The sequence below is a fragment of the Chinchilla lanigera genome, unplaced genomic scaffold, assembly GCF_000276665.1.
Source record: "Chinchilla lanigera isolate Chin_1 unplaced genomic scaffold, ChiLan1.0 scaffold00022, whole genome shotgun sequence".
In the NCBI taxonomy this organism is placed as follows: Eukaryota; Metazoa; Chordata; class Mammalia; order Rodentia; family Chinchillidae; genus Chinchilla; species Chinchilla lanigera.
In genome coordinates this window covers 15,457,814-15,470,598 of record NW_004955423.1, presented here as the reverse complement: position 1 = coordinate 15,470,598, position 12,785 = coordinate 15,457,814, and the positions used below count along the sequence as shown (strand labels likewise).

General features: G+C 39.8%; 1 protein-coding gene across 2 annotated transcripts in view; it reads right to left on the bottom strand.

The window, feature by feature from the left end:
* Positions 1-1,254: 1,254 nt before the first annotated feature.
* Positions 1,255-12,785, bottom strand: part of Usp33 (ubiquitin specific peptidase 33) — a 44,996-nt gene continuing 33,465 nt past the window's right edge. For both annotated transcript variants that reach the window (XM_013514523.1, XM_013514524.1), the window contains exons 21-23: positions 4,685-4,787; positions 3,069-3,137; positions 1,255-2,443 (exon numbers count right to left, since the gene is read on the bottom strand). In XM_013514523.1, coding sequence (XP_013369977.1) covers positions 2,286-2,443; positions 3,069-3,137; positions 4,685-4,787 — 330 coding nt within the window. In that variant the 3' untranslated portion in view covers positions 1,255-2,285. The remainder of the gene's footprint in view (positions 2,444-3,068; positions 3,138-4,684; positions 4,788-12,785) is intronic.

Here is a 12,785-nt window from a genome sequence, read left to right as displayed (position 1 = left end):
GGGATTACAGGAATGTACCACCATACCTGGCTAAATCAATGCACTCTTCAGCACGTTCTTTGACTAGTTTTCCTATTCCTCAGCCTAAAAATCTCTTAAGAAAATCATTCTTAGAAAAACCACTTACTTCACTTCATGTATGAACAAACATACAAGCCAACCCTTACTGACAGGTCTATTGGACTGCTCACCCTTTACTTATCACATGATGTACTTTGGCAATTACTTTTTTTTTGTCTTTTTTTTGAGACGGGGTCTAGCTATAGTCCAGGTTGGCCTCAAACTTGTGGCAATCCTCCTGCCTCAGCCTCTCGAGTATTGGGATTACAGGCATGCACCACCATGCCCTGCCAACAATTACATTTTATATAAGCATATTTTCATATGAGTATATAAAAATTACCTAAGTTCCTAAGGACTAGCATTCTTTCTTATATATCTTATTACCCTGTTACTATTAATGAATGTGGCTACCATAATCAGTTTCAAGGGGATTCACTGGGAAACAGTGTCTCACCCTGAGTAAGAGCCTGAGTATGGAGTCACACTGATTTAAGCTGGAGTCCCATAGCTGCCGCGTCTTTGCTCTGTGACTTGGGCAAGCAACTTAAGTCAGAAGATTGTCAAGAAGATTAAATGTAAGGAAAACAGCACTAGAGTGACTCAAACCGGGTAGGTATTTAATACACGCTAAGCACTATTTTTTAAAAAAAACACCTTTTTTTGATTAAGTGGCAAGCATCATAGTATATTCTGGTGACTGAAAGATCAAAAACATCACTGTGATTTAACATTACACAATGTATGCATGTATTCAACATTACACAGTATCTCACTGATGTGTGTAATTTTGTTTTATCAGTTAAAAAAAATAATTAAATCCTTGAGGACAATCACAGTGTAACTAAGAAAACACTAAACATTCATTTTTTTGTTTGCGACAGGATCTCTCTCTCTAGTTCAGGCTGCCTTGAATTCATTATGAAGCCCAGGCAAGGCTCAAACTCATGCCAATCCTCCTACTTCAGCCTTCCGGTGCAGGCATTATTACAGGTGTGTGCCACCACATCTGGCTCTAAAAACTACATCAACTAGATTTTAAGGGCCACTTGATAAGCTTATTTTATTAAACATCAAAACTTTACTATATCAAAGACTTATGTGCATACTTCTTAGCAAGGAATAATAAACATCAATATTAACAAACTACGCCTTCCACCTTTAGGTTGTCAAAGAAACTCAACATTCAAAGTATCCATTTTTAAACCATTTTATTGAACTATTTTTAATGTCACTTTAGATGGTATCAGCTGCCCCGAACTGAAACAAAGTCATCAAGAATGTTACTCAACATCCTCAACGTAATCCAGTATACGTTTCTGCACTTGGAATATAAACTTTTGACATTACATAATCAAGCAAATAGTGGTGCATACTATATTATTCAAAAAGACTTTATGCATTTCTCATTAAAAAACCATTTTGCAAGTGGCTTCAGCTTTATCAACAGTCTCATTGACAGATTCCACACTTCATGCTCTCAAAATGAAAAGTGGCCTAAAACTATAGGTTTTTTATTTACTAACATTAATGAATACTATTCAGGGTTATAGGAATTTAAGTTTAACATTTTAAATATAAGCGGCAATAAGTTACTGATACTTGCTAACAAATTCCACTCAATCTAAATACATCCATGATACATTCAAAAAAGACGTTTTGTAAATTTTAATATGCTATTTTATATGCTGCAGTGCAAACGAAGTGACACACTAATGTTTCCTGAGCTTTAGGAAATTAACAATCCTCTGACTACTACTATGAATTTCAAATAGGCTCCTTGTTATACTAAGCCATGTCCAAACTATACAATCAAATGAGGTTTCTGGAGAACTGAAAAGATTGATTAGTTATGGTGGGTTAGGGTAATGAAAACGTTTTTTGAAAGCAAAAGTATGTACAACACTACAAAGGATATTATGGATCTGCATGTAGTACAAAGGTCAAAGATAACCTACTGATTACCAATGGATCATAACTGTCCCTTCTCTTTCAAAAATATTACACCAAAAGACTTTACGGTAAGCTCTTTAGCATTAAATATACCAACTTCTAGTATATTACATATTTTAACATATTCCTCCATAATGCCCAGTAAGAAGTAATAAATGTGGTAAAAGATGAAAAATCAAGAAAATAAACATGCTTTAAGGAATGTTGTTGCATGGGTGCTTGTCAAAAGAAGTGAAAATGATTTCTCTTTAGAACTCTCTACAGCCTCAAAGTTATAAAGATCGGGTTTCTACTTCAATCTTTTCTTCTCCTTGTAGTGTGTCAGGATCAATATGAACAACTGGAGGTCGTAGGATAACTTCAGGCCCTCCACCATATATAGACTGGAGAAAATTCCATGTTTCTTCAGAAATTTGACCAGAATCTGCTCCTAAAATTACGTGTATGTAGAAAGAAAAATGTTTATAACCTACACATGCAAAGCACACAAGTTTTGTAATGAACCCACCAGCACAAATCCTCTAGGAATGCTTGAGAACTTCTGAAACATGGCAGATGACCAGCTGGGAGCATTATAAGCTGCCATGAATGATCTTTCTTTAGAAGCTTGGTTTTATTTTTTGAGACAGGGTCTCACCACACAGTCGTGGCTGCACTTGAACTCACTGTGCAGCCCAGGCTGGCCTGGAACCCACGGTGATCTTGGGCTTCAGACTTCAAAAGCTGAGATGTGTTTTCCTAGCTCCTAGCAACAGTCTTAAAGCTTTTCCTCAGATTAAAAAATTAAACACTAGCTGTGTTCCACTGTTTGACAATTCAAACGTGAACTTCTCTCTCCCTCCCTTTCTCTCTCTCCCTCCTTCTTTCCTTTGGCATCACTGAGGACCAGAGCTAGGGTACTGCATATGCTGGACAAGCACTCTACCACTGTGCTGCATCCCCAGCCAGCTACGTTCTCAAGCTAGGTAAGACAGGGCTAAGACAGCTGGTGCTTGTACATTCCTAACAGTAAGAAATCACTAGCAATTAGAGGCTTTAACACTAGGCAACCTTACCTTGCCTGAGCAACACGTTACCACATTTGGTGACTGCAATTTTAGTGTTGTCAATGGGACCTGGAGGATCTGAGTTGAAAGGAAAGAAGAATTAACAAAATGCACTTTTTAAGTAAACTCACCAAAGAACTACATCATTTTCTGTCTGAAATAATTGAGAGCTGTAACCAAATTATCAAGCAAATTATTAGAGCCTATTCTTTTTTTCTTTTCTCTTCTTTGCAGGGCTGCAAATCAAACCCATTGCCTTGTGCATGCTAGGCAGGCCCTCAACACTGAGCTACACCCCCAGCCCCACAACACAGTGTTCCCGAACCTCCTTGAGCTTTCAATGATACAAACAGCCCGCTACAGCCTGGGTGTCACAGGTTTGCCATCACTGCTGTAATGTAGTCTTAGTGTCTTCTCTAGTATTGCTTCCTTTTGGGGTCTTATCTGTCCCAGAACAGAGCCAAGAATGAAGGTGAGAGACTCCCTGAGTCCCATTACAAGTGAAAAAGAAATGATTTTCTCAGTTATCCATTTAGGGATTGCAAATCAGTGTGTACTTTTAATGCTACAAAAGAATAATTATTTTGTTAGGCAATAAACAAATTACATAGCTTTTAATTTGTTTCAGATTGTCACTAAAGTACATTAAAAACAATAAAGGAATTATAAAATGTTAAAGTATATCCTTTTTTTAATTAAATAAGGCTTTGTTTTTCCCGTGAATACAGAAGTACAGTGTACATACACCTTATTAAAAGCTCTACAGTAGGCACAAAGAATCTATAATCTCATTACAGAAGGATATGCAGATTTTTAATATCTGTGTAGTCTTTTTGTTTTTGCATAATGTTTGCTTTTAAAAAAATCAAGGGTTGCCAGGTGTGGTGGTGCACGCCTGTAATCCCAGCACTTAGGAGGCTGAGGCAGGTGGATCATTCCAAGTTCCAGACCAGCCTGGGCTACAGTGAGCTCAAGGCCAGCCTGAACTGCATAGCAAGACCCTGTCTCAAAAAGACCAAAAAAAAAAAAAAAAAAAAAAATCAAGGGTTCAAATTATACATATGGCACTACAACTTTTTTTCACATATCAAATATATCTGATTGGGGCTGGGGATTTAGCTCAGGGGCTGGGGATTTAGCTCAGGGGCTGGGGATTTAGCTCAGCGGCAAAGCGCCTGCCTGGCAAGCGCAAGGTCGTGAGTTCGGTTCCCGGTACCGGAGAAAAACCAAAAAAAAAAAAAAAAAAAAAACAAATATATCTGATTTTCACATTATTAAGTATTATCACATAAATTATTTTACAAGTCCACAAAGTACTCCATTATACTGGATAAACCATAATTTAATTACCCTCTTACTCCTGTATGCATTTCAAATTTTTCAGTATTTACAGCACAGACTAATTTTATTCAGTTACTTTTTTCCCACTATGAATATGCTATCATTAATAAAGTCGGTTTACAAAAAATTAAAAACAACAGGAATATAAGTTAGACTAGAATCTCTGAAATCAGAGATCTTTCTCCTTTTGTTTACTGGTATAATTCTAAGTGCACAGAGACACAAGAAAAATATTTGTCAAATGAATAAACAAAAAATTTGCAATTTTTCAGTTAACGACTTACCTCCATCTTTACCTTTCACAAAACTCTCCCATTCTCTAAACCACTGCATGCTGATGCAATAAAAAGTAGCTGGGGAGTCCTCCTCTTGGAATGCTCTGTTGAGCTACACAGAGGAAAAATCAGTTACCTGACATCTAGAACTTGTTTGTAGCAGAACAATACAATCACTCAAGCATTTGGGTTCTTTTGTTTTAGCCTGGTTTTTGGTTTCTCAAGACAGTCTTATTACCCACTCACAGCAATCCTTTCTTCAGCCTTCCCAGTGCTGAGATTACAGACATGCACCACCACGCCCAGCTAAGTATCTGGTTACTTCTCATGCACACAAAATGTGGTACTATAATACAATGTACACTGTTGTTAGCTAAGTAATCTTAGTGTAAGGAAATGTGGTAACAGCTATTAAACAATTCTAACTTGTATCTCAAAATTTAACAAGCACAAGACAGATGTAATGGTACACATGTATAATCACAGAAGACTGAGGTGAAAGGATCGCAGTAAACTTGAGGCCAGCCTGAACCGCATAGTAAGACCTTGTCTCACAAGGAGATACAAATGGCAAATAAATATATGAGAAAATGTTCAACATCATTAGTCATTCGAGAAATGCAAATTAAAACAATGCTGAGATTCCACCTTACCCCAGTAAGAATGGCTAGCATTAAGAAATCAACCAATAACAAATGCTGGCGACATTGTGGAGAAATAGGAATCCTTCTCCACTGCTGGTGGGAATGCAGACTGGTGAAACCACTGTGGAAATCAGTTTGGATATTCCTCAGACAACTAGGTCTAGAGCTCCCATTCAACCCAGCTATCCCCCTGCTGGGTATTTTCCCAGAAGATCTAAAAACATTGTATCACAGTGATATATGTGCACCTATGTTCATAGCAGCACAATTTGTAATTGCTAAACTGTGGAAGCAACCCAAATGTCCATCTACCTAGGATTGGATAAGAAAATTGTGGTACTTTTACATAATGGAATATTACTCAGTTATAAAGAAAGATAAACTTTAGACTTTTATAGGTAAATGGTCACAACTACAGACCATACTCATAAGTGAAATAAATCAGACATATATGTGCAAGCACTGCACTGTTTTACTAGTTTAAAACCTGAAAGAGTTAATTTAAACTAGGAGGTATGATAGACATTGTGAAATGATAAGAAAGCAGTCAAGGATAAAGGGCAATTAGGATGTGGGAAAAGAGAAGGGAAAGAAGGAGAAATTTGTATGTATGTATATACAACTATGTATTAACATAGTTGTTCTACTGTCTTCTATTTCTTTGCTGAAAGAAACTGTCAATAAGTCCTTGATTGATCAATATTGCATGTCTCTATTTGTTTTCATGAGAAACCACTTTGAAGATATCAATATGTAATATAACAAGCATTGTTAATTTCCTACCACAATGTTTGTAACTCTATATTATCTGTACTGTTCTTTTGCTATTTTGTAAAAGGTTGTCTGTCTGTCAATGTTTTCCTCCTTTCATTTTTAAAATTAAAAAAAAAAAAAAAAAAAAAAGACCTTGTCTCAAAAACAAAACAAGGCAGGTGTGGTGGTGCACACCTGTTATCCCAGCACCAGGGAGGCTGAGGCAAGAACATTGCCGCAAGTTTAAGGCCAACATGGGCTACACAGTGAGTTCAAGGTCAGCCTGAACTACATAGCAAGACCCTGCCACAAAAGAGAGAGAGAGGGACAGGAGAGAGGGAGGGAAGGAGAGAGGAAAAGAGAGAAAAGGAAAAGAGAAAAGACAAAAACAAAAATTTAACAAGCACATACAAAAGGCTATTTTTTAAAAAGTACTGGATAAGTGAAGATGGTCAAGGCAGTCTTCAACAAAAGTAACTTTTATAAGTTACTCCAAACACTTACAAAAAAGATCTAAATCTAAACATTCTATATCCAGGATCTAGATACATCTTACATCAATTAAGATACTGTGGACAGCCGGGCGTGGTAGCCCATGCCTGTAATCCCAGCACTAGGGAGGCTGAGGCAGGAGGATCGTTGTGAGTTCGAGACCAGCCTGGGCTACAAAGTGAGCTCAAGGCCAACCTGAACTGCATAGAGAGACACTGTCTCAAAAAGACCCCCCACACACACCAAAAAAAAAAGATACTGTGGACAATCTGCTACTACCAACACCAGCCCACAAATACTCTTACACATGTCACCGCCCAGGCAGCACATGCGCAAGTGCAGGTTAATTCTCCACAGCGGCAGGACAAACTCTGACACTGTTCCCCGCCCTTTCTTCAGCCCCAAGGCCTAGGGAGAGAGCATGCAATTTGAACTAGGTACGACTCTACTAAACATGGATTTCTTCAAGGAAGTGACCCAATGGTTAGAATGGAGTCATTCCAACGTCAATTTTTGTTAACTCGGCTACCTGGATTCTCAAACTTCTGGAGGTCTGGTTATTAAATTTGTATTTTCAGTCAATTTCATTTTTGCTTAAGTTACCCAGTCTGACTTCTGCTGGCAACTAAAGAAATCCCACTGACAGAAGCACTGGTATACAGATAGCAAAAAAATAATTATAATAAATTAAGTAAAAGAAAAAAATTTTGAAAAAGAAAGTGACAGCAGAACCTCAGAGAAATGAAAGGTACTTGGATTTTACGTAAATTGTAGTACTTAAGACTCCTGAAAGTCTTCCATTATTGGCAACTACCCATGGCTTATACTAACTGTGGACAAAGACAAGCACGTTCAGATTATGCCATCCCTCCAGGTAATCTAATCAAGACCCTGCAACTGTCCCCAAAGAGCTCTGCAACGGACCAGAAGCACCTCCATGATCTGACCTTATCTTCTAATGCTTCCTGCCTCATTTTATCCCCAGAACCACACAGATGCGTTCCTGCTTTGCGTGGCTACTGCACTAGTTAGTCCCTTTTTGCAGCCATCTAAATCATCTCTCACCTCCTTCAAGTCTTTGCTTGTAGGTCAAATCAGTGAGGGCTGCCTTCACCACTCTGTGTAAAGCGGCACCCGCTTTCCCTAACCCTCCTTCTCTCCTGTCCTCTCTCACCTGGTCAGTGTTTTCCTTCCCCAAAGTTCCTTAACTTTTAACACGTAACAATTAACGGTGAGGTCTCAAAGGGCAAAGACCTTTCTGGGGAAAGTAACTGCTTGGATAGAAAAGTGAAAGGGAGTGAATAACACTGGCTGCTGTGCCTCTGAGGTCTTGAGAAAGCAAGGTATGCCATATCAAGACCTCAGAGCATGCCAGTGCTTTCTGTAAGGCACAACTTGACAGAAAGGAGATTTCTGAAAGACAGCATGGGGCTGATTCTGCCAGATGCTGAACTGTAAGACCTATTAAGTCGATACCATTATCAGGTTAGACACTTTCAGGACTTATCTTTGTGTCTATGTGGGGACTTTTAAATTTAGTTCAACACAATCAGTGGGCCAGGGATACAGCTCAGTGGAACAAGCGCCTGCCTGGCAAGTGCCAAGGTCTTGAGTTTGACTTCCGGTACCAAAAATAAATAAATACACACAATCACCCCATTAATGACATTATTTTTCTCCAATTCTGGGAAATTTCTTCTGCTAAACTGTTGCTCTAAAAATAGTTCTTCCCCTCTATTCTTTCTCCTGAAATAAACACCAGATAAATACTGGATTCTACAACTACCCAATGTGGCAAAACTTTTCTTCCTGCTTCCCATCTGTCCCATCTATCCTTTCGTGCTTCATCTCAGGAGAAAACCTTCTGCTAAATCTTTCAGCACACCAATCTGCTCTCCATCCGCACTTCTTCTGCCATTCAATCAACTCCCCTACTGGGCTTGTTTTTTTCAGTATATGATATCCTTATTCAGCTTCCTGAGAATCGCTCCCATTGCTGTGCCCACATTCACTCCTCTATCGAGGCGAACGTCTTACACTTGCTGTCCTGGCAGAGCACAGTGGGTAGGAATGCAAAGGTCTTCATGGAATCTGACACTTCCAAGCTTAAATCTTGTGCTCATGGTGTGGCTTCTGGCTTGCTTCATCAATTTGATCCCATTTGTTCTTCCAGTTTTTCACAAGCTCCACTTAGTTTCCAGTTCATCAAGTATGCTTATGTTTGAGCTTCGGCATTATTATTATTTTGTTTGTTTGTTTTGGTTTTTTTTTTCTGGTACCGGGAATCAAACTCACGACCTTGCACTTGCCAGGCAGGCGCTGTGCCACTGAGCTAAATCCCCAGCCCTAAATTGATCTGGCTTCTAAGGTTTTTTTCTTTTTTTCCCCTGGTAGTGGGAGTGGAACTCAGGACCTTGCGCTTGCCAGACAGGCGCTGTGCCACTGAGCTAAATCCCCAGCCCAACATTATTTTTTATACTGACACACTTGTTTTGTTAAAACAAGGGGAATATATACATATAATCCTATGCTTGCTTTTTACTTTTTTTACTTTAGTGGTGCTGGGAACCAAATCCAGAGTTCCATCAATGCTAGAGAAGTGCTCTACCACTGAGCTATACCCCGTTTTATTTATTTATTCATTCATTCATTCATTCTTCAGAATTGCTTTTTTTTTTTTTTTTTTTGGAGATAGGGTACCCCTATATAGTCAAGGCTGGCCTCAAACTCACAGCAATCTTCCTACATCAGCCTCCTGAGTGCTGAAATTTGAATTGCATTTTAAAATAACAGTTTTAGGGCTGGGGATACAGCTCAGTGGTAGGCTGCCTAGCATGTTCCAAGGCCTGGGTTCCATCTCCAGCATTACCAAAAAAAATTTTTTAAACAAAGAGCTTTTTTAGGTATAAGTCACCCACTGTTACTGGAAAGTTCAGGGGTTTTGAGCAAATTTAGTTGCACAACCACAGTCCAGTTTACATAATTTCTAATACCTCCAAGAGCTACTCTGTACCAGTTTACAATCAATGATCTACTTTGTCTCGCTGGTTTTTCCCTCTTTAGAAGTTTCCTGGGGGTTGGGGATGTAGCTCAGCAGCACAGTGCCTGCCTGGCAAGTGTGAGGCCGAATTTGATTCCTGGTACTAAAAAAAAAAGCATTTTCGAAGTGGGCCTGAGGATGGAGCTCAGGGTCAAAGCACCCAATTAGCATGCACAAGGCCGAGCTCAAGCCCCAGAACAAACTTTCTTTCATATAAGTGAAATCAGACATTATAGTCTGTTTTATGTCTGCCTTTTCCTTGGCACGTTTCTGAGATTCAGTCATGTTGTTTCATGCATTAGTAATTTGTGATCTTTTGACTGCCACATGAATGTAACATTTTGTTTATCCATTTCCTAGCTGATGGACACTATTTCTAATCTGGGGCAACTTAAGTGTAATATTACTATAAACTTTTGTTTACAGGTCTTATATGAACACAAGTTGCCATTTTTCTGAGTAAATACCTAGGAGTGGAAACGCTGGGTCATATGCTAAATGTTAAATCTCTTAAAAAATTGCTAAATGGTTTAGCATGTAGCATTTTGTATCATCATATCAATTTAAGAACCCCCTACTGACTGAAACTCTGTACTTTTCCATGTGCTTATTAGTCATACCTTCTCAGGAGTAATGACTATTCAAATCTTTCACTTACTTTTTAATTGAAACATCTGCCTACTTACTAATATGAAGTCTTTATGTAGCCTGGGTACGTGTAAGTTCTTTAATGACATGCAACTCAGGATCTGGGTCAACCTATCTTTGTAAGTAACTGTGGTGGATTAACTAAGGGGCAACTTGTAACACCCAGCTGAACTGAATCAACATGGTTCTGGGTGTGGAAGGCCCACCTGAGTACTGTTGCCAGCAGCATAAAGGGAGAACAGGAGGGGAGGATGGTGTGTTGTTGATTCTTCTGTAGAAGTCTGTCACACTGGTTTTCTTGATATGAACTCAGCTATTCTCACTGCCAGAAGAGCTCGGGTCCTCACTGTTGCTGAGGATGGTTGCAGTTCTTTACAGGGGAGCTTTGGTCCTCACCTTTAGCCTTGCTTCCTGGCTCCAGTGCAGATCTTTTATCCTGCTGGCACAGACTTTCTAGCTTCCACCACTGTCCTTTGGGCCTTCCCAGTGCAGATCCTTGATGCAGACTTGCGTAAGACACTGTTATGAGCTCTAGGTCTCCAGCTGGACTTCTGCAGGACATTCCCATGGGATCCAGGCCCTCAGCTTGATTCTTTGGGTCTAGTGCATGCACAGATCTCTTGCACTCTTCTGCATTTGACTTTTTGAGTATTATAAAATAATCCTATAAATAATGTGTCCTGTATTAAATCTATTCCTTTGCAAATGCTGAATACAACAGTAACGTACACTAACTCTTAGACTTACTGACAGTTTCATTCATTGCCATAATACTCTACCCTCACTGCTTCTAATTATGACTTTCATACAAAATAAGAAATAGGGTCTTATCGGTAAGATTTATTGATCTTACGTGCTAGCACCCAAGAACTGCTGGCCTATGAAAGACTTCATTTTTGTATCTGGTAGCAACACTTTGTGGATCGGGTACCGTCCTAAATAATGTGGTACATAGTCTAAATTAGAAATCAATATACGTGATCTTTCCCACAGCCAGAACACCTGAGGCTAGGAACCAGGTAAAAGAAGTGCGAAAGCTCCTCTACCACTAACTATTGACACAAAAGCTTTGCCTCCTATATCCACAGTTTGGGCCTGTTCTAGTTTGGAAGATTTGGTTCCCAAAGTGATATAACAAAAGCCTTACTGGACTGGAAACTGAGACAAGCCCTTGGCTGTTCTGGGTTTCTCATGTTACTGAGCCAGGGTTTGAGGGAATACTATCTGCTGGAATGTGTCCCACTACTAAGGATGAACCAGATGGCCGCTACACAGTTAAAAGCAAAAAGGGTTACGTCTAGAAACAAGATTATTCCCACTGTATTAGTTTCAGAAGGCTGCCGTAACAACAAGCTGGGTGGCTGAAAAGGACTATTTATTCTCATAGTTCTGGAGCCCAGAAATCAAAACTCAAAGTGTTAGCAGGACTGTATTCCCCGCAGGGGCTCTAGAGGAGATCCCATCCCTTCCTCTTCGTACTTCTACCTTGAGGGTGCACCACTCCAGTCCAAGCCTGTCTTCACAGAGCTTTCACTTCCTTCTCTGCATTATCTTTCCCCTGCTATCAGTCTCTTTAAGGGATCGCTTACTGGATTTAAGGCTCACACATAATCCAGGATGACTTCATCTTAAAATCTCCACATATGCAAAGACCCCTTTTCAAATAAAGTCACAGCCATCAACAAGGTCAATTCACAGAACCCAGGGTGTGGAAATATCTTTTTGGAAATCACCATTCTACCCACTAAGGCACTATTTACCTACAGGTTAAAAGCTAACAGACTATAGATATCTAATAGACGTAAGACTACGGAGGGCTCAGGCCCTTAGGAGTGAAGGCCTGAGTTACCTTTGCAGGTAACCATAGCCACAATCGGCTGAGGTGCTGGCTGAGAACACTGGGAGTATGGAGTGGGCAGTGATCAGTTGTAGACACGTATTTCTGGCTTGCTCCATGCAATTACCAATTTCTTTTTTTTTTCAGCCCATGACCATTATTAGGAATAATGGTAGTGATTAACATAGGTTTTGCTTGGGTTTTTTGTGGTGCTAAGCACTGAACTCAGGGCCTCATGCATGGCAGGCAAATACTCTTTATGACTGAGCTCCACCTCAACCCTCTGTAATCTCTAGATCACAGACTATAAAAGAAACATTGTGACTACACTGAATGAAAGGTTGAATGACCGCCATCTAGAACTGAGGGACTTTGGGTCTCCCCAAATTTAGGGAAAAGATAAATGCAGTATGTGCTGGCACATGAGCGAGCTATCTGAGAGGCAGACGCAAGATCTTGCATTACTTACAAGCTCTTCCATCAAGACCCTTTACCAAGAGTGCACCAGGTCAGCTCTGCCAGGGACATCTGTGATTTACGCAAGGCACAGAAGAACCAAAGGCTTTTTCCTCTGCGGCAGCGGGGAGCAGGCTTGGGGGCACTTGCAGACAGCTCCAATAAGGTTTTGCCATTCCTCCAAGAATCCTCCCAAGAATCTGATTTCGCTTGGCAATGTGGACAACTAAGAGCTGCATC